Raw genomic sequence first — 21,597 nt, 5'->3', positions numbered from 1 at the left:
CTACGAGTAAAACCTAGAAATTATGACTTAAATGTTATAGGACTGTCAAAATATTATAAAAATTCAAAATAAAAATAAAAAGTTAATTAGTGTATACTTCAAAACACTACTTTTTTGTTTTTATTTTTAATTATTATATCTTTTGACAGCCATAACAATTTAAGTAATAAGTTGTAGATTCAACAAAAAGCAAAATTCATGGCATATAATGGTGTATAAAGACTATGGACACATATATTCCTGCAGCATTAATGTTTTAAAAGACTTTCTCCTGTTTTCAACCCTTTAGATGTCTCACACAATCAAATTAATATCTAAATGCAGTAATAAAATAACATTATTAAATCACATTTATCACACTCTTTTATCACTGAAGCGACTAACAAATAAGGAATTTACAAGCAATCGATGTAGAGCTTTAGAGGACAACTGCATTAGTGACTTCTTTGCAGAACAGAACAAAATTGCTTGCTGTAAAAGTGCAAAATTATCAGTAATACAATTCTTTTGCTTTTCTAACAAAAAAGTACTGTATTGCTTCACAAGACTTGAAATAGCTGTAGCACACATCACATTAACATTATTTAGTCTAGTTGTAACACGTTATTTTAGACGCATGCACAAATCTTGTCCATGTATTTTAGTTGCAGGGAACTTATAGCAAGCACTTGTTTATTCCAAGGCTATTAAGATGAGGCTCTGGAACTGACTCGAGTTCACCGTTGCTAGGAAGGCCGATGGGGAACGGGGACTCACAGACAGCCAACATCCATTCCAGGAACGCCTCGTTGAGGAACGCTGTGGTGTGAGCCTCAAGAGAAAGCTGGTCCTGATCTAGGCACAGTAATTGTACTACAGGATCCATCTTCAGTTTAGGTCGGTTCTTCTGTTACGGATGGTGGTGCTGAGAAATGCTCACAACGAGGAAGAACGTTGGAAGGAAAACTTTAATCATCAAACACATTGGAACAGGGAAAAACGCAGGAGAATGGTTGGACACAACCAAACATCAACGAGAACCGACCAAGACAGAGGGAGAACACAGGGAATATATACATTAAACAAACAAAGAGAACTAATGAGATGATTACCATGACCATGGAAACAAAAGCAGTGGCGAGAAACTGAACAAATGCAAACAGAAAGAAGTCCAAAAACAAACTGACATGTAAAAGTATCACTGATGGAGGTAAATTAATATTTCTTTTCACAGATAAACATTTTCATTGTTTTACAAGAAGCATCAAACCAAGATTGAAAATTGCCATTTCCATTTCCCAGACTAGCACAGTTCTCTCCAGAGGGATCCTGTACTCTCCAGTTATCAGGTTCTTTCGGCCCCTCAGTGTACCAGAACCTTTAACACACAAACAAGCAATAATGCATTTGGTCTGTGGTTGAACAAAGAAAAAAATCCTGTTTTTTTAAAACACCAATACAATTAGGTTATCACAGAAAAAGAAGAAAATTAAAAATGATCAATCAACCAATTTGACCATTTTTGAACCATTGAGATGGAATTACCCACCCATTACCATTGAGAAGGCTAAATAAATAAATAGCTAAAACAGATCACAAATGCAGAGTTCTTACTGTAGTCTGGTGTCAGTGAGGGTTTGGTTATTCACCCAAACCCAGTGTCCTTCAGTGTCCAGATCATTGAGACCAATCCAGTGCGTCTGTTTAATTTTAGACACCAGAAAATCCTAAAGGAGAAAATATATTCACAGGTGATAGTGCAAATAATTGTTTCGTAGGTAAAATTAGAGGTACAAAAAATCCTTTAAAATAAACCTTTCAACTGTGTGATCAAACCTTAAATCAAGTCAGCTGTAAGTCAAATTTTCACAACGCTTGCATAAAGTGTCAATTAATTCATAATTGATCTGACTTGCCTGTTCTGATTGGCTGGTTATGGTCACCAGATCGGCTCCATTTGAAACACAGACATCTCGACTGTTTCTCCAGTTCAGTTTATCAGAGCTGAATAAATACAGCTTTCCACAACAAGCTATCCAGCCATTCACAGAGAGATTACAAGACTGAGCTGTAAAAAAAAAAGAAGAAAGTGTGATTACACCTTCCATCATTTAGATCATAAAGTTAATCAAACTGGTTTCATGTGCAGAAATATGAATATTCACACTTTGTGTCACACTAAGCTTGTAAACTGACACTCACCACCAAACAGCCATTCTCTAAGTGTGTCGTATCTGGCTGTAAGATCATTAAACTCTTTCTTCATGGCTGGAGAAAAGACAATTAAATAGTAAAGAGAAGGAGAAAACAAGCAGCCATTTAGAAAATTGAAGTCAGAACAGAAGACTGTGGCATTTTTAACCCTTGTCCTGTGTTGAAAACCCTATAACACTTGTGATGTTCTATGCCTGCAAAAAAATTGCTTATAAAATCACTTGTTACACTATATTTATCACCAAATACTGGATTCTTACTTTTTGTCATAATTTAAATAACATGTCCTAAAGATTGAATCCAATATTTGGTGATAAAATAGCATAACAAGAGATTTATACTTTTTTTTTTTTTTTTTTTTTTTTTTTTGTAGGCCAGTCATTTTTGACCGTGAACACCACAAATATGACTTTTTTGGCATTTTGTACAAAAAAAACAAACAAATTTCCTGGTTAAACATTAAAGCACATTAGTGTGATTAACAGTGCCATTTTTATTTATTTTTTTATGTAAAATTGACAAAATCATCCACAAATAGCGGCTTTTTCAACGCCTTTTTAAAAAAACTGAGGTAAGCTCAGTCCAAAAATAAATATAAAACCGGTCCTAATTGAAACAAAACAAGTTGACGAAAAGATTTAATCCAATATTGGGTGATGATGTACTATAGCATAATGATAGATTTATAGCAATTTCTAGTAGGCTGGTCATTTTTGGGTACGGGAAAATCCTCTCGTGGTCAAAATGACCCGAACACAAAATGAGGCTCAACATTTTTTATGAAAATGTCACATAAAGAACAACTCACTAACATGAAACAGAAGCTGTCCTCTAACTCTGGTGTAGTTGGTTTTAAGTTAATAGTTCTCTTATTATAGCTTGGAGAATATATGACAACAAGCTGATAACGTTTCTCACATGGCCAGTTCAATGAACACTCAACACTGTTAATGATAATAATTAATTACTTTTATATAGCGCTTTTCTCGGCACTCAAGACGCTTTACATAGGTGGGGAATCTCCTCAATATTGCGCCAGAACGCCCACCACACACCAGCTTATTGGTGGAGAAGAGACAGAGTGATGAAGCCAATATATATATTTAGGAGGACATGATGGACGGAGGCCATTGGGCAAATTTGGCCAGGATGCCAGGGTTAAACCCCAACTCTTTCGAAAGACATCCTGGGATTTTTAATAACCACTGAGAGTCAGGACCTCGGTTTAACGTCTCATCTGAAGGAGGTGCTCTTTTGACAGTATAGTGTCCCCATCACTACACTGGAACGTTAGGACCCACAGAGACCACAGGGTGAACAGCACCCCCTGCTGGCCTCACTAACACCTCCTCCAGCAGCAACCTGGTTTTCCCAGGAGTCTCCCATCAAGGTACTGACCAGGCTCAGCCCTGCTTAGCTTCAGTGGGCAACCAGTCTTGGGCTACAGGGTGATATGGCTGTTGTGAATGAAACATGTCTGTGCTCTACCGTTTATGAAATACAGTTTTCTCACCTGTGCTGTTGATCTCTTGAGCCGCCAGTGTCTTTGAAACCATGATGTTCTGCTCATTCAGTGATTCGAAATCAGCAAGCTTATGATTATCTGATTAAAGACAAAAGCAGCAGTGGAAAATATGTGTTTTTGCACACTTAAAGCTGAAATTATCTACAAAACAAAGTTTGAATGGAGTTTGTAAATGAAGTCTTCAGGCTTAATTAGTGGCAGTTTACACATTCAATATGGAGGTTTGTTTGACAATATTGCCTAATAAAATAGCTTGCTGAGAAGTATGATTTTACAAATAAAAAGCTACTAAAAATTGTGTAATGATGCTACATGTGTTAAGTCAAGTATAGAAGTACATACAGTAACTCAGTCAATACAACCCTGAACAGAGCAGAGATCTAGTATCAGTTATACTTACAAATCACCCAGAGAGCGCAGAGACCTCCGAGAGCAAAAACAAGAGAGAAACCCAGAACAATCAGAAGAACTTTAGTCCACTTTGGAGAAGTGACCCCTCTCTCTCTCTCTTCAGTGGAGTTACCTGGGGTTAGAAATTTCATGAGAAAAAAAGGCAATGATTTCTGAACCTTGAATCTTTGCAGCATTTCCATCTGGAACCATTCCTGAATTTACACTGTGTTAATTTCTGTATGATAGATTTTTAACAGAATACATTTACATTGACCGTACATGACATTTTATGAATTGTACGCTAGTCCTGAGAATTCAGTTCTACCATTAAGTTAAAATCGAACTTCATCATATGGTTGACTATTGTCTGAATATTTACCGGTGGGATTTTATTGCGATCATATCCCCCCCCCCCCCCCCCCCCCCCAAAAAAAAAGTAGTTTGAAGGATCGAATTTACAAATATTGTTCTAAGTTTCAAACAGGAATAGAACTATAGAACATACAAAACCCACTGCTAGAGAAAACAAGCATTTGTATAATTAAATATATGACTCAAATGCTTATAAAGTTGTAGGTAAAATAAAGATCTTGTGACAACTACACCCATATGAATCATTTCTATCATGACATGAGGAAAAATAAAAAAGTTATGAAGTTATTTAACAGTCCGCTGCCTGCACGCGCACCTCCCCAAATGGACGAGGCATTTATACTTGAGGCGCTCGCTGTTGTACTATTCTTTGAAACAACAGGGGGCAACTCGGAGTAAAGGTCCTTGCACACAGAGTCCGAAATTTTCGTACGTGTTTTCTTGCATTCGTCATTCGGTGGCACTGAATTGTCAAAACACCTCTCAAAATGCTTGCTACGAATGCGAAAAACGCAGAAAATTTTACCCGATCCAAAACATTTTTTATAATGGACAAAAGTTTCGGAGGCAGTGTAAACGTGATTGTCATGACCAAAAACTGTACTTCTTACTGTACAGTACTACTAAGAGCCTGTAGTCAAAATCTAAATCATAAAATAAACTTTGTTGCAAGCAGAGAATCAGAACCAAATATGTATTGTGCAGAAGTTTGATTAACTAAATTACAAACATAACTAATCTAAACACACGTATACACAAAAATGTTAAGTGACAGTCTGAAACTGGAAGCAGGAAATGGACCTATGGAAAAGATCCATCTAACTATGAAAAGTACCATCAGCATATTATTTTCAGAGCACCTCATTAAATGTATACTTGGATGGCCTTTGCATTGAAAGCATTTTGTGAAGTTCCTGAAGAAGGATTTTGATGGTTCAGTTTCAAATGATTTCTTCCGCGTTGAAGGAAAAAATGGTGATGACCTCGAATGGTTTATTTGACACTGTTCTGGTTGAAGGTTTTCTCTCTCTCTATGAGCACATGGCTGGATTGCTGATTGTGGCCTGCCGGCCCTGGGCCAGAGAAGCCACGCAGAGCAACCAGGAGAAGGGAGGAAGTCGGAAGAGTTGATGATTGTCCATTCAGTGATGGTAAAGTTGCAGTTTTCTTCTGAGTTGGAATGAAGAAATTACAGTCTGACTCTGTTGGGAGAGCAGGCATAGCAGGCTGTGGTCAAGGCCTGCCGATGCTCACGGGCCCCGGTGGGGGTCCCCACAGACATCAACCTGAAGAAGCAGCAGTAGAAACCAGAAAAAGAGAGGGTCACTAATATTTGAATTTGTCTCTAATAAAGCCTGAGAAAAGTCCCACCTCTCCGGGTTAGCTTGACCAATGAGAAAGGTGGAATTTCCAAGTGGGAAAATTCCTCTGTTGGCGATTTATGGATCTTTTGTTTCAAGCGTGCTCATTTGCATGTGCAGCTGGATTGGTTGCTGATGAAGAAACTATGAAAGATTCTTGTAATACTATGTTGTGCAGCTATCAATGTATCATATACGCAATCATTCTGATCTTCAAAGTACCAATTTATAGAGACCAAATATGGTATAGGTGAGGTTACATTGACCATTGATTCTATTGTAAAATACACAGTATCAAAAAATAATAGTATTAAAAGACATTACACAAGACAGTAAATAATTCACAAAATGTTCTGGGATGTATGCTCATTTATAGATCAGTTCAACTATAAATGAATGCAGGAAAGTCTGTTTTAAGGTCTGTAGGTCTTTCCTATGGCCTAGGTCTTGACCACATGACCACATTTTTCACAGCAATAAATACATCTTATCTGATCGTCGCCCTGGCGACTGAAACCTTTCCTGCTCTCTTGTCTCTTTTGGGGGGATGTTTCATTCCTAAGAGTGGGCTTTGAAGCTTATTTGTTATACAGTATGTAACAAATAGTTATGTGTCTAATTGTCCCAGTCGTTACACCCACAACTGCCCACATCGCAATGACATCATTTTTACCCCGCACACCTTTGCGCTCGTGCGGACACGGCGAGTATAAACCAAGCTTAAAATTCCTTGCCCCACCCCTGTGCCTTCTTCCCGCATGTGCGTGAAGAACTTTGGCAGTATGGAAGCATAATGGTGCAAAAAAAAATATATATATATAAATAAATATGGAATGGCAAAATGGCTAGATTAACAAATAGACAGACATCACCTGAACAAATTATTCCATTACAGTTTAGTAGTAATGACTTTATGAATTTCTTCTATGGGAAAATCAAATGCATCAGAAATACAATAGTAAATGTACTACCTTTGACAGCGTCTTATGATTCAGCCTCAATTATCACCCCTCAAGAACAATTGCAGTGCTTTAGGACAGGAAGAGCTAAATAAATGTATCTTTGCATCTAAACCAACAACATTTTTATTAGATCCAATACCCACAAAATTACAGAAAGAGTTGTTACCTGTAGCAGAAAAGCCTGTTCTCAATATTATTAACTCGCCACCAATAAACCACACTACAAAAAGAATCGTGTAAAATCCAGTAAACCCTGAGATTATTACTTGTGACATTAGAACAAAATATGTGGATATAAAAATATGTATGTAGGCTATACAACTAAATGAACGATCTCTTAAATATTTTCTAATTTCACTAAACATTTCATTAAGTTTCATTTAACATTTTATAAAAAATGGACGTTTATCTTTATTAAAATGGCTTATGCCTGCTATAGGCTCATTTTGTAAATGTAAGCAACTAATTTACAACGGAGAATCTTTTTTTCAGTTTTGTTTCTGTTCCGCCACTGGCTGTCACCCTCAGCCCCCCTTTTGTCGCCAGTCCATATGTGTAATTTCCACATGATAGTAGAACTTCGGATTCAGGAGGAACAGTGCGGTTTTCGTCCCAGTCGTGGAACACTGGATCAGCTCTATACCCTCTCCAGGGTGCTGGAGGGTTCATGGGAGTTTGCCCAACCAATCTACATGTGCTTTGTGGATTTGGAGAAGGCATTTGACTGTGTCCCTCGCAGTGTCCAGTGGAGGGTGCTCTGGGAGTATGGGGTCGGGGGCCCTTTGCTAAGGGCTGTCCGGTCCCTGTATGACCAGAGCAAGAGCTTGGTTCCCATTGCTGGCAGACTGCCCTTTTTTCACCGGTTCTGTTCATAATTATTCTGGACAGAATTTATAGGCGCAGCCAGGGGCCGGAGGATGTCTGGTTTGGGGACCACACGATTTCGTCTCTGCTTTTTGCGGATGATGTTGTCATGTTGGCCCCATCAGACCAGGACCTTCAGCATTCACTGGGATGGTTTGCAGCCGAGTGTGAAGCAGCTGGGATGAGAATCAACGCCTCCAAGTCAGAGGCTATGGTTCTCAATCGGAAAAGGGTGGCTTGCCCACTTCAGGTTGGTGGAGAGTTCCTGCCTCAAGTGGAGGAATTCCAAGTATCTTGGGGTCTTGTTCACGAGTGAAGGAAGGATGGAACGGGAGATTGACAGACGGATCGGTGCAGCTTCTGCAGAAATGCGGTTGATGTACCCGTCTGTCGTGGTGAAGAAGGAGCTGAGCTGCAAGGCGAAGCTCTCGATTTACAGGTCAATCTATGTTCCTACTCTCACCTATGGTCATGAGCTGTGGGTCATGGCCGAAAAGGACTAGATCCCGGATACAGGCGGCCGAAATGAGAGGAGGCACATCGAGAGGAGCCAGCTGAGGTGGCTTGGGCATCTGTTCCGGATGCCTCTTGGACGCCTTCCCGGGGAGGTGTTCTGGGCGCATCCCACCAGGAGGAGACCCCGGGGAAGACCTAGGACACGCTGGAGAGATTATGATGATTATGATAAAATGAATGGACGGACGGATGGATGGATGATCTCACTACGGGTAGGATGTGGATTCCACAATAATAAAGTTAAATAAAGTCAAATAAATAAATAAAGTTGCTTGATGAGTGAAAATTGATGAAGATGAGGCTGATGCGCTTATGGAGAGTTTGTATAAAGCGCCCAGCCCCGAGCGTAGTTAGCATAGTTAGACTTGATGACTGCAGCTACCGACAGCTCGTGTTCTCAATAATGAATCCTGTTGAAGAAAGAACCAAGTCTCCTGGTCTGCGCTTCTGAGAATTCAACAGTTTTGGTGCCATGACCCGGATAGAGCTACTCATCTGAATCCAGATAGATTGAAACTTCAAGCTCAACAAAGGTCTGACTGAGTTCCAGACTGAATCTTTCTGTACAACCAAGGGTTGGTGAGTGTCACTCTATCCAAAAGAACCTAACAGACCAGTACATGTGGTTATCATCTGTGCAGCCAGAAAAGTGTTAACAAACAGCTGCAGGGTTTGGTTAACAGACTAGTTATCCTCTACATTGCTAGAGAAGGTTTATCCTCTGTAAAGTTAGGGAAGATTTATCCTCTGCTTTACCAGGGAAGGTGATTTATCCTCTGCTTTGCCAGAGAAGTGTTTCATCCTCTGTATAGTCAGGGAAGTTGGTTTATCCTCTGTCTAATCAGGGAAGGTTGTTTAATGGAATAGTTATCCTCTACGTTGTTAGAGAAGGTTTATCCTCTGTAAAGTTAGGAAAGATTTATTCTCTGCTTTTCCAGGGAAAGTGATATATCCTCTGTGCAGTCATAGAAGATTAATCCTCTGTTCAACCAGGGAATTTTAACAACAGTTACAATGTGTTAACAGTAGTTTATCCTCTACTTTGCTTGAGAAGAAGGTTCATCCTCTGTTTAATCAGGAAAGTTTAACAACTGTTAAAAGTGTGTTAGCAAATTGGTTCTCCTCCGCTTGCCAGGGAAAGTTAAATACATTATGATGAGTATCCATAACTAGCTATCCTTTGCTTTGTCAGAGAAGTTATTGGTTTATCCTCTGTTTTGTCAGGGAAGTACCGTGTCAGGAAAACATCACAAAATGGTTAGAAGGAATGCTAGGCTGATTCCAACAACTGAGAAAGGTGGACTAGCTACCCCTTTATGGACAGACAGTGAGTTCAAGTCATTGTTAGGAGAGCACATGGACTCCATAGTGACTGAGTCAGTCAGATTGGATTTGACAAAGAAATTTGGTGTTCACCCAGAAAAAGTATGGTCTATTGAAGAATGCAAGAAGGTGTTAGGTGCATGTATCAGGAAGAAAAACATAAAAGGCATCATCTGCTGCCACAGAGAATTTAGCTTATCCATTGCACAAGAACAAACTTGGTGTATTGGTAAGTTAAAAGAACAGAACAAACAATTGCACAGTGTCCTGTCTCAAGAAAGGTGGGCCATAACAAGGCCTTAACCAAATGTGACTTAGAAGACCAATCAAATGCAATTTATCCTGACTTACAGTCTTTCTATAGAATAGAGGACAATGTCAAAGCTGGATTGATGAATAAAGATGTAAATGCAGTTGAAGTGTGTGGAGCAAGACAAAAGGCTCAGAGTAGGGGAAAAGGGGTTGATACAGTTCCATCTGCAACCCACATACTGCAGTTACAAGCAGGCAATATAACTTTAGGTCCTGAAGCCATAGAGAGACTTGCTGAGAGTTTGCCATCAGTGCATATACATTTTTCTGAGTTTAGGAGGGAGTTGTTCAGATAGATGCGGCTCTATGATATGTCTTTAGCTGAAGTCACCCAGCTAATATCACAGATCTTGACTGAGTCAGAATTCAATGATTTTGAAAGTGCTGTAAACAATTCTGATTTTCAACATCCCAGAAAAGATTTATATAAAGAGGGAGTTCTGAGAGTGTTAAAGAACATTGTTGGACCAAAAGTGGACTGGTCAAAGATCACTAGTTGTGTACAGTAGAAGGATGAAACTGTCAGTGAGTACACTGAAAGATTTTGACAGTCAGCTGCAGCATACAGTGGGATAGCTGACACTTCAGAGAAGGTGCTAGATGATAATGGTCCCCTTGTTCGCACATGGTTTGATGATCTTTTGTCAGAACATAGAAAGGCATTGCCTTTCTTAGACTTCACATGGTCCACTAGAACCCTGCAAAGACAGTACAGAGCGCCAAAGAGAGAGTTGAGTCTTGTTGGCAGACTCCACCAGAAGGTGGACACACAATCATCCCAGGTCGATGGGTCATGATAAAGTCATTCAGAAACAAGCCATTAGAGCCTAAATGGCACGGACCACATCAAGTGATGTTGATTACAGCAGCTGCAGTATTGTGTCAGGGAAGGAAAACCTGGACTCATGGGTCACACTGTAAAGTTGTTCCCCCACCTACAGGGATAGGATAGGACACGGACCAGTGAGGAGCCCAGGGAAGAACCGAATGCAACAGGCTTTGGGGGCTAAACCTGCGGTGAAGACTCCCTCATAGGCTTTCCCCATCCACTAGTCCATCCTTACCTCACTGTTCTTTAGGTGTTGCAGGAATTAAGAAATAGGGAAAGAAGGAACAACAATAGCAGACTCAGAAAAGGATACAACCCTAGTGTTTGAACAAATACCGCTCTATCTGTCTTTTGTTTTCTTTCTTATTCTGTGCAGATACCACTTGATGGCTGTCCCGAGACCCATATGCACCGACCTCCTCACCTGCGTATGAACCACAACCTCTAGAAAACAACTAGACCCATTGCCGAGCCAACTATCACAAAAAAAAAAAAAAACACAACGCAGAGTCTCACATACGTTCAGTCATCCATCAACATGATCAAGATTGCCGTACTAGTAACCATCATGGACATCGCACAAAGTGTAGATTCCAGAAACAACATATATTCTTAGAGCTGATGAATATGTCAAAAAACGCCTTGTTTGCTGGAAAGAACGTTTGCATGCCACACCCGCCTTCAGTAGGAGCAGGAATCCCATGGGTGGCACACCCCATCTACATCTACAAAATTCATCTCCTACCACAAACAAAGATGGCTGCATTACAGGACTCACTTGTGCACAAACATGGTGGTCAAGAACTCTTGGAGCATTAATCCCATCTTATGGTGTCATACAGGCCCTTGATCAAGTCAGAAGCTTATCGAATGCTGTACAGAAATTGGCCAATGATATGGTTTTGGCCCTGGGTAACATCATGGACACTCTCGCTTTGCACAAGATAATGATCTTACAAACAGAGTGGCCTTGGATTACATTCTTGCAAAGCAAGGGGGAGCCTGCACCATTATCGTCTCTGAGTGCTGCACCGGGTTAATAGATCCAACAGAGGGCTTGAACAAAATCCAACAAGATTTTGTTGAATTTAGACTGAAGCTAAATTCTTGATCTTTCAGCAAAATTACACCAGATGACTGAAGATAATTCTTCATGGTTCGGAAACCTGTTAGATAAACCCTGGCTGTGGATCAAGGAAATAGCAATTCTGCTGTTGTTTCTCCTATACTGGCATACTATCTATGCGTACATAGTATCAAGTGTTTCATTCAACAAATGACATACACCCCTAACAAGAAAAGGACAGTTCCAACCAGAAAAGACTATTACCCATAAGAACCTCACTGACCCTAATTGTATGTTTGTTTCTGTGTCTGCATGCAATTACAGAAGATCTGTGCTATGTGCCTGTAACAATCACGGGTTACAAGAATTCACTTTTAAGTGTCTAAATTTGTATTTTGTGACAGTTATTAGAACTCTCAAAGGGGGAATTGTTATATTACAAATTTATAAAATGTTACATCTAGGTTACAACACGATAGTATATAAACTGAGAAAGTTCTGTACTCTGTGTTTTACATTTTGAGGCATAGATGATGAGATTCAAAGTAGATTAAGTCAAGCAACGCAGGTGTCTGACATTAACCTTTTGTCTTTATGCACCTCCTGAACAGTGTCATTGTCCCAAGTTAAGCTATGAAAATGTGAAGGTATGGGTGATACTGTCAGGATGATTGGATTAGCATCTATGCATTTGAATGACACTGTTATGCTGATGAGATCAGGGTTAGGGACATTTCGGTAACGAGCTGACTCATGTACTTAATTTAAACGCTTTGTTCAGAGTGTTTCCACCTCAATGTAAATCCCTCCCCCTTGAAATGTATATAAACTACAATGTCTACTGCCCTAGTTAGACTTGATGACTGCAGCTACCGACAGCTCGTGTTCTCAATAAAGAATCCTGCTGAAGAAAGAACCAAGTCTCCTGGTCTTCGCTTCTGAGTTTCCAACAGGTCTACACTGGAAGTGTTCTGTTTGCTCTGCTAAACTATAATTACTAAAACTAAAACTAAAACTAAAACTGAAGCTAAATAAATAAAAACTAAATAGAAACTAAATAAAAACTAACCTAAAACTAACAAACATTAATGAAACTAACTAAAACTAAACTGAAATTTAAACAAAAATTGAAAATATTCAAATAAAAACTAATTTAAAAATGCAAAACCATAGTAACCTTGGTGTGTATAGATAGATAATGTAGATAATGTAGAAAAAGTCACAAAATCTTGCTGAGATGAAAAAAAAAAAAAAACTTACACTGTAACTGTAGTGCTAAATCTTAGAAATAGAAATTCTAATGCATACTGATGATATCCCCAGCCTTACCTTTGTATTGAGAGCATTTTTCATCTGAAGTAACTGTTGAAAGTTTGAAACCAGTATTTTCATAGACTGAATCCATTTCATGAGCCTGACAGAAGACGTGTCCGCTGAGACTTCAGTTCTGCTGAGTTTGTTCAGAATAAGGAAGTCACATAAAATGTCATTCACATTTATACAGACAGGAAATAATAAAGTAATGAGTCTGAAGAAAACATTTAGCAACTAACATTTAGACAGCCAAAATGTTTGTGTTAGTTTTTATCTCCTGCTTTAACTTAATAAAAAATTGTGCAGAATACTTACAACTTTTGATTATAGATATATAGGTCTTGGCACCTAATTAGCTGGAAGAGAGAAGTGAGTGCATTGATCTGAATAATTAAAGGATTAAAAGGGATTCAAGAGAATAAAGAAATAAGATTGGTAAAAAGTTATCGGTCTAATTGTAGTTATGAAGAAGCTTGCATGACCCCTCCCGCTTGTTCAGAGACTCATTATTCTGAAATGAAACAGAAATAGAAATTTGATGGGAAAAAAAGCATTTGAAAGTGAGGGGACATTTCATTTTTTGCTGAGACTATATTATACTAACTTATTCCCAAGGTTTTATTTAAGAAGGTTCCTGGAGAAACATTTAAGGTTTTTATTTTTATCTTTGAAAACTGACTTAATGTGTGAATGTTATTTTAGCCGTCAAAAATAATTTAAAAATACTTTTTAAAAATAGATTTTAGAATATATTTAATAATACCGAAGTGCACAAATATTACAGCAAATTCTCACTGAAGATAACATAAAAAGTAAACAAATCATATCTTTGATTCAGTGATTCTGAACTGGATATATGAGAATGTGCCAGCTTGCAGTTTAAAACATTAGTGCTTGTTTTATTCATACCACATCTCTAAATAAGTGTCTTTATAGAAATCGTATATATATTCATTTAAAAGAGACTAATACAAATGTATCTTCATTTTAAATGGACAGCAATATATTTAATCATGTCTGACACCTTGACATATGTTTTCAGTATTAATGGTATATCAGTGTATAATACACTGATATACCATTAATACTGAAAACATATCTGTCATTTAACTCCATTTGAATAGAAATAAATTTATTTAATTTATTTCTATTCAAAGTGATGAAAATGTAATGAATTAAACCGCTGCAGCTTCACACACAAATCTTTTCTTAGAGAGAAAATAATCTTTTCTTCCTTTGAAAAAGAGAATTTAGTATCAGGCTCTCTGACATTCTCTCGCTTTATCCAGAATCTGCAGATCCCCCCAAAAAAAAAAACTTAACAGTTTTAACAGTTAACAGCTCTCAAGAAATAGTCACACTTCTTCTAAGAGAAAACCATAATCACATGAACTTCCTATAATTCTCTTCTCTGCATTTAACTTCTGCTTTATCTTAAAATTGTATACTTTAAACTTGGAATTATGTACTGCAAATATTGTTAATTCTTATAATAAGATGTTGTTCTTATAATAAACTCATTTGTAAGTAACTTTGGATAAAAGTGTTTTCTAAACATATAAATCATTTGCAGGTGCAAAACTTCTTGCCTTTCTTTCAGTTTCACTCAGAAATATTCTGCGTTATGGAAGTAAAAATGGTTTCAATTTTCATGTCGAATATTTACAGTAATGTTTAGCATATTTAGTTTAGCAACATTTTGATTGCTAAAATGTCATCAATGGTTGCAAAGAAGTCTTAATGCAGGCCTATAGAAAATATTTATGTGTAGTCCGTCTCAGTATAAACAATCTTTAACTGTAGAATATGAAATCAAATGTAATAAGGGTGCATTACATGTAAACATATGCATTATTAAAATGATTTTTTTTTTCTTCTCCAAAGAAAATCAAAAGAGAATAAAAAACCCGGCAAAAGAGAATCAAAGTGATTCAATTTTTTTTCTGTTTGAAAAACATTTGACCCTTTTCTCACCAGCGTTAAAAAAAAAGAAAGTTGCCAGCCACCGCCAGCATTTTTGATCATTTCATGGCCCCAGAATATTTTGTTGTATGAATATCTGAACATGCAATATATCACAAGAAACTGACCCTCTGCTTTAAAAACAAAAAACAGAACAAACAAAACCCCAAAACGTTTTATTCCAGCTTCATGGATTTTTTTTTTTTTTTTTTTAATCAGCAATTGAATGTGGGTAAGTTTCATTTAAAAAAAAAACATTTTGAGCAAAAGTCTGAGAAAAACATGTTTTTGGAGTCCATCAACACCCTCAAAGCTTCACAGTCCTAAAGCTCATCCTGGTTCAACATTTCATTCAGTAACATAAGGCAGTTTTGATTTATATGCTGTTTATTGTTACTGATCGCATTATATTACATATGCATCTGATTACATATGCTATCACTTGTTTCTGCATCATCTTCACTTGTCTTTTTATCAGGAGATTCCGAACTCTTTCAGAAGATGTGTCATAGCACTCCAACCATATAACAGTGCAAACACAGAAATCTGGAAATTTCCATAAATGTCGAGGAAAGAGTTAATAATCAATAACCTCCCACTATAAATAACCTTTTGCGCAGTTTAAAAGGTTTCATGGATGTTTTACATAAGAATTTTGACGTATTATTCACACACACACACACAAAAAAAAATGAAATTCTTAACTGTCAGCGTATAATTTTTATTTTTTTATTTTAAATGAAACCTTGAATCCAGTGGACGGCACAAAGTACACCACCTGTGTTGTTTTTAGAGAAAGAACTGGGAAACCATGCTGGCTGTGAAGTGCATCAAACTGGTCTTTTGTAATTTGCATCCAGAACAAAGAAGTGGTTGCTGTATTTACCTCACCTGTGGCATTGTGGTCCTGATCAGACACATTGAAATCTGAATTTAAAAGAGCAACAGATGCAACACAAATAAACAGATATCAAAAGCTCACATTTAGGAATGAAAGAAGAGTTTAGAAGTAAAATAGTGACGTGCATCATGTGTGAGAAGCACCAGCAGGGTACAGACGCCTCTGAGAGCAAAGACAAGACACTGAACTATCAGAAGAACTTTAGCCCATTTATTCAGAGCAACTTCTTTATTGAGGGATATTTTAAATAAAAGATGTTTACAGTACATATAGTCCAAAAGACAAAAAAATGGCTGAACAAAAATGACCCTGTTCAGAAGTTTATGTACTGATTCTTAATACTGTGTCGTTACCTGGATGATCCACAATGGTTGTGATGTTTTGTGATGGTTGTTAATGAGACCTTTGTTTGTTCTGAGCAGTTCTTCAGAAATCCTTTTGCAAATTCTTTGAATTTTTAGCATCTTTTGTATATTTGAACCCTTTCCAGCAGTGACTAACTGTGTGGTTTTGAGATCCATCTTTTCACACTGAGGACAATTGAGGGACTCATACGCAAGTATTACAAGTATTACAAAAGGTTCATACATACACTATTGCTCCAGATGGAAACACAATGCATTATTTGTATATAATATAAAAGTATTTGTTGAGAGGAGAGCAGGGAGAGAATAGACAGACTGTTTTCTCTTCTTGAGAGATTGGTAGAGAAATATAATTTTGGTTATGTAAATTAAAATTTGTAAATGAAACAAAGTCGTTCTACATTATTTATTTTTGTTATGCAAGTTATAATTTGTTAATGAAACAAAAAATAAATATCTGTGAATTGTTTTTTTTTTTGTAACAAAGAACAAATTGTTTTATACATTATTTTTGTTATGCAAGTTTTAATTTGTAAATGATATAAATTTTAAAAAACGTGTCCGCTTAGACTGTGTGTTGCTCGAGTTTGTTCAGAATAACGAAGACACATGAAGAATGTCACTCTCTTTAATACAGACAGGTATTATTAAGTTAGCCAAATAGCAAATCTAGGAACTAAAATGAGGTAGTCCTATAAGGATATGTGTAAAAAACGTTGGGTTGTTTTTTTAACCCAACCGCTGGATTACACATATTATATGGGTCACTATGTTGGGTTATTAAAAAAAAAAAAAGTTGGGTCATTTTTAACATCGCTTGGCTATTTTTATTAATAACTTTAATAATGAATTAAATCCTAATTGATCTGACTTGCCTGTTCTGATTGGCTGGTTATGGTCACCAGATCAGCTCCTGTTGAAAAACAGACATCTCGACTGCTTGTCCAGTTCAGTTTATTAGAGCTGAATAAATACAGCTTTCCACAACAAACTATCCAGCCATTCACAGAGATATTACAAAGAGATTCATGAATGAATGAATTAAATTAATCTCAAGAAATATCTGCGTACACACGAAACCACTGAAACCGACTCAAAATGATGTAGTATACATCCCAGACCAGTATGTGGCGCTGTAATTCTGCCACAGAAATGCACTAAAAATGGAGAAGAAGACTTAGAGCATGCGCATAAACCTTGCACGCTGTATACAAGATTTTCAGATTTATCCACTCTGGGACCCGGTTTCAAAAAATAGCCTAAGTTTGTCGCATCAGGGTGTAAGATCATTAAACTCTTTCTTCATGGCTGGTGAAAAGACAATTAAATAGTAAAGGAGAAACAAGAAGCCACTTCAAAAGCATGGAGGAAAGTCCTTATAATGGACTGAAATTATGTACGAAACCAAGTTTAAATTTAGTTTTTAAATTAAGTGCCTTTGGCTAAATTAATTGCAGTTTCATAGGTTCAATATGGAGGTTTGTTTGGTAATGATTTCCTACTAAAGTATGATTTAAAAAATAAAAAGCTACTAAAAAATACGTGTTGCAAGTTGCAATGTTGCTGTGATGCTACTGTCCAACACTGAGGTCAAGTAGAAGTACTTACAGTAACTCAGCCAATACAACCCTGAACAGAGCAGAGATCTAGTATCAGTTATACTTACAAATCACCCCGAGAGCGCAGAGACCTCCGAGAGCAAAAACAAGAGAGAAACCCAGAACAATCAGAGGAACTTTATTCCACCTAGGAGAAGTGACCTCTCTCTCTCTTTCTCTCTCTCTCTCTCTGAGTTGCCTGGGGTTAGAAATTTCATGAGAAAAAGAAAATATGAGAAAATATTTTATATTTATTTCTGATCACTCATGACTCCTGAGAGCAGTTTAAAGTTTCAGTTAAAACCTACTTGCAAACATTTAGACAAGAGTGAAGTATGATGAATGTGTGATTTTATTTAAGACTGAATCTTCAAACAAACTGTTTTCAGACTCTTTGACCCTGTTCACACCTGGTATTAAGATGCGTTTTGGTCGATCGGATCACAAGTGGACGATGCTAAATACAGGTGTAAACGGGGTATAAAATATTTTGAGCTTCTCAACTTTCGACCGCTTCCAGAGGTAGTCGAAAATACATTCGACCGGATTGCTTTCGTAGTGTAAACGCTCATGTGATCGAATGTGTTCAAACAGCCACAAAAGACGTCTACTCTCCGCCTACTGAACTAATGTGTAAATATCATGGGAAGAGCTCTAGTTTAATTATAAACTAATAATCTAGTAAAACTTATTTACTATAAAATTATAGTGTTTTTGACCATGGAGGCATATAAACCTATCTTCAAAACAAAATAAGGAACCTTTAAAATAGCATGACATGAGCACTTGAAACACTTCTAGTCGGCTCACAGGAAGTTAAATGGTAAACTTCACACCAGGTCACACATCACAGTTGCTTTAGGCCAGGGGTGCAAAACTCACTTCCTGGACTCTGGAGGGCTACAGCACTGCAGAGTTTAGTTACAACCCTGCTTCAACACACACATACCCGTAGTTTTCAAATAAGTCCAACATACTTAATTAGCTGGATCAGCATTAAGGTTGAAGCTGTGGGCTGTGGCCTTTCAGGAACTTCAGAAAGTCATTTTTATTTAAATGACAGTGTTGACAGCATTTGATTCCCAGGGAACACATGAACAGACCTAAATGTTGCTTTGGGCAACAAAAAAAAAAAAGCATCCGCCAAATGTGTAATTGTTGAATGAACATATAAGAAAACCATATACATCATTACTATAGTGCTAAATCATTAAAATAGAAATGAATGCATACTGAAAACATCCCGGCATAACCTTTGTGTTGAGAGCGGTTTTCACCCGAAGCAACTGTTGAAAGAGTGAAACCAGAATTTTCATAGACTGAATCCATTTCATGAGCCTGACAGAAGACGTGTCCACTGAGACTTCAGTGCTGCTGAGTGTAAGGATTGAGAAATTAGAAAATGCCGGACAGTCTGGTTGAAGAGCGACCAGACCCTGAGAGGACAAAGGACCTCTCTGGAAATTAACATTTGAACTCCCCCTCGTGCACTATCGAGACGACAGTCTCACCTCAGAGTCATCCTAATCTACATGTCTTTCCCTCATCCCCCCTCTCCTTCTCCCCCATGCCAAGATCACCAAAACTCACCCAAGAATATATGGTTTAATGTGAATGATTAACATCGAGTATTATACATATTTAGTATAATTTGAAATGTCTCAGTGCGACTGGTACAAATGTCTAATTTTTCATTAAAGAGTTAAAAGGAATAGTTAAACATTCACTCACATTTAATAATGCAGAGATATCATTAATGAAACCTTTTCATTTATGGAGTCCGATGAAATAACGAGAGAATACATATTCAAATGTATTGCATTTAATCGAAAAATAGTTTGCCTCGAGAAAAGACAGTAACATGTAGAGACCTTCCGCGCTGGTCGGACGCCGGACTTTGGGCCGATCGAGCTTGAGCTTACAAGCTGAGTTTGTTCAGAATAAGGAAGTTACATAAAATATTATCCATGTTAATACAGACTGGAAGTATGATGTTATAAGCCTGTTTGCCTGATAGCCTCTAAAAAATAAGGTAGTGTGAGCTGGTAATTTATTTTTATTTCTTCTTTTGTGGTCCGAAAAAGAAAGAACAACACCAGGGTGAGAAAATGATGACATCAGAAAGTTTCAGGGGAAACAATTGCTTTGTCTTGTTAAACCTAGAACTCATGACTTAAAATGCAACCCAGTCTCATATAAAAACGTACCCTGACTACGTTGGTCCAAAGTGCAAAACGTAGAGGGGTTACAATAATGGCCCTTAAATTGTATGACTGTTAAATTTTTTTGCCTATTCTTTTCCTATTGTTTTACGTCCAAGTCACGTGACTTTCAAGATTCCGGCCGTGAGAACAAAAAACATGGCAGACATTTCTTTCATTTTTAGTGAAAAAAAATCTATATTTTGAGTTCGTTTCTGCATAAAAATAAGTTTTGATTACATTTCTAGCGAGAAATATATATTTTATTTTTGTAATGTTCACTCAGTGAATGTACATAATCACTCGTTTGCTCGTTGTTGCAAAGATTTTTCAGATCTCGCCAGAATAATGTGAAACTGAAACGTTTTTGTTGCTATATGGACGCTGCTATTGCCATATTTTGATTTAGTTTTTGCATAAAAATAAGTTTTGATTACATTTCTAGTGAGAAATATATATTTTATTTTCATAATATTTACTCAGTGAATGTACATAATCACTCGCTTGCTCGTTGTTCCGAAGATTTTTCAGATCTCGCCAGAATAATGTGAAACTGAAACGTTTTGGTTGAGTCACGTGACTTCAAGAAGGATGGGTAGTTGTTAGAGTATCTGGATCAAGTTCACAGTAGGTGGCTGTAATGCGCAAAATCGATGCGAATCGCGAAGAAGAAGAAGAAGAAGAAGAAGAAGAAGAAGAAGAAGAAGAAAGAAAGAAATGAGGGGAAAGAAGCAGGAAAAGGTAAACAAGGAGGAAAAGGAAGCGTGGAAAAATAACTTGACCAAGCTGAACAAATGAATCACCTTGACCCAGAAGATGCCATATTCCTGGTTGATGCGTTCCTGGATGAGTGCAAGGTAAATAACATGATCTCAGTGGTGGAAAAAGCATACAAATTAATGCTAATTGCAAGGTCTAAGACTAATAGACTCTGAGGTATATAGCAGGGAAGAAGTATCAAGGTGCAAAACTAAAAAACACTCCAAACAAGGTGCAACTATACAGTACCTGGTACAGTACCAATAAAGGGGTAACAACCAGGAGAATAAAATATATATATATATATATATATATATATATATATTTATATATATACATATAATACTGTGTAAATATTATAGAGGTATAGGGGTACTAAGGGGTACTTATTCTACTATTATGATACAACAATCACATTTGGGACCAATTTAGCAAGAACACACACTGTGTACCTTTTTGTAATAATGGTGTACCAATACAAACTGTATAGGTTTTTATTTTTTATTACAGGGTACATATCTATGCATTTATACAGTAATCTTTTTAACAAAAGTGCACTGAAAACTAATACAATTGCAACTTTTGCTTAAATATTGGGGAAAGATACTCTTGTTTCATGTAGTGGTGCTTGTTACCCTCTTGTTCCATGTAGTTACAGGGTAAGTACAATAAAAATACATACACAATCTTATATCACTGACTCTGAAACCTTTATTTGAAAAACAACTTAATTCAAAACAGATTTACAACACTTCTTTTTCGTTTAAAACTGCTTTTTTTA

At 37.2% G+C, this 21,597-nt stretch overlaps 1 protein-coding gene across 1 annotated transcript; it reads right to left on the bottom strand.

The window, feature by feature from the left end:
• Window positions 1-239: 239 nt before the first annotated feature.
• Window positions 240-13,478, bottom strand: LOC311299473 (C-type lectin domain family 4 member F-like). Its single transcript, XM_084423053.1, has 8 exons — window positions 13,346-13,478; window positions 13,046-13,163; window positions 4,119-4,241; window positions 3,707-3,796; window positions 2,182-2,247; window positions 1,896-2,047; window positions 1,594-1,706; window positions 240-1,357 (listed from the first exon to the last, which is right to left on the bottom strand). The coding sequence occupies exons 2-8, from the start codon at window positions 13,119-13,121 to the stop codon at window positions 1,195-1,197; spliced, it is 783 nt and encodes a 260-aa protein (XP_084279179.1). The 5' UTR covers window positions 13,122-13,163; window positions 13,346-13,478; the 3' UTR covers window positions 240-1,194.
• Between the last annotated feature and the right edge of the window lie 8,119 nt (window positions 13,479-21,597).

The sequence above is a fragment of the Rutilus rutilus genome, assembly GCF_951802725.1.
Source record: "Rutilus rutilus genome assembly, chromosome: 11".
Classification (NCBI taxonomy): Eukaryota; Metazoa; Chordata; class Actinopteri; order Cypriniformes; family Leuciscidae; genus Rutilus; species Rutilus rutilus.
This window is presented reverse-complemented; position numbering and strand designations above follow the sequence as displayed.

Coding starts and splice junctions, on each gene's coding strand:
- LOC311299473 (XM_084423053.1), bottom strand. CDS start 13,121: ATGGATTCAGTCTATGAAAATACTGGTTTCAAACTTTCAACAGTTACT. Junction 3,797..4,118: donor CTGCGCTCTCTGGGTGATTT/GTAAGTATAACT, acceptor GTCTTTAATCAG/ATAATCATAAGCTTGCTGAT. Junction 2,048..2,181: donor TAGAGAATGGCTGTTTGGTG/GTGAGTGTCAGT, acceptor TTTTTTTTACAG/CTCAGTCTTGTAATCTCTCT.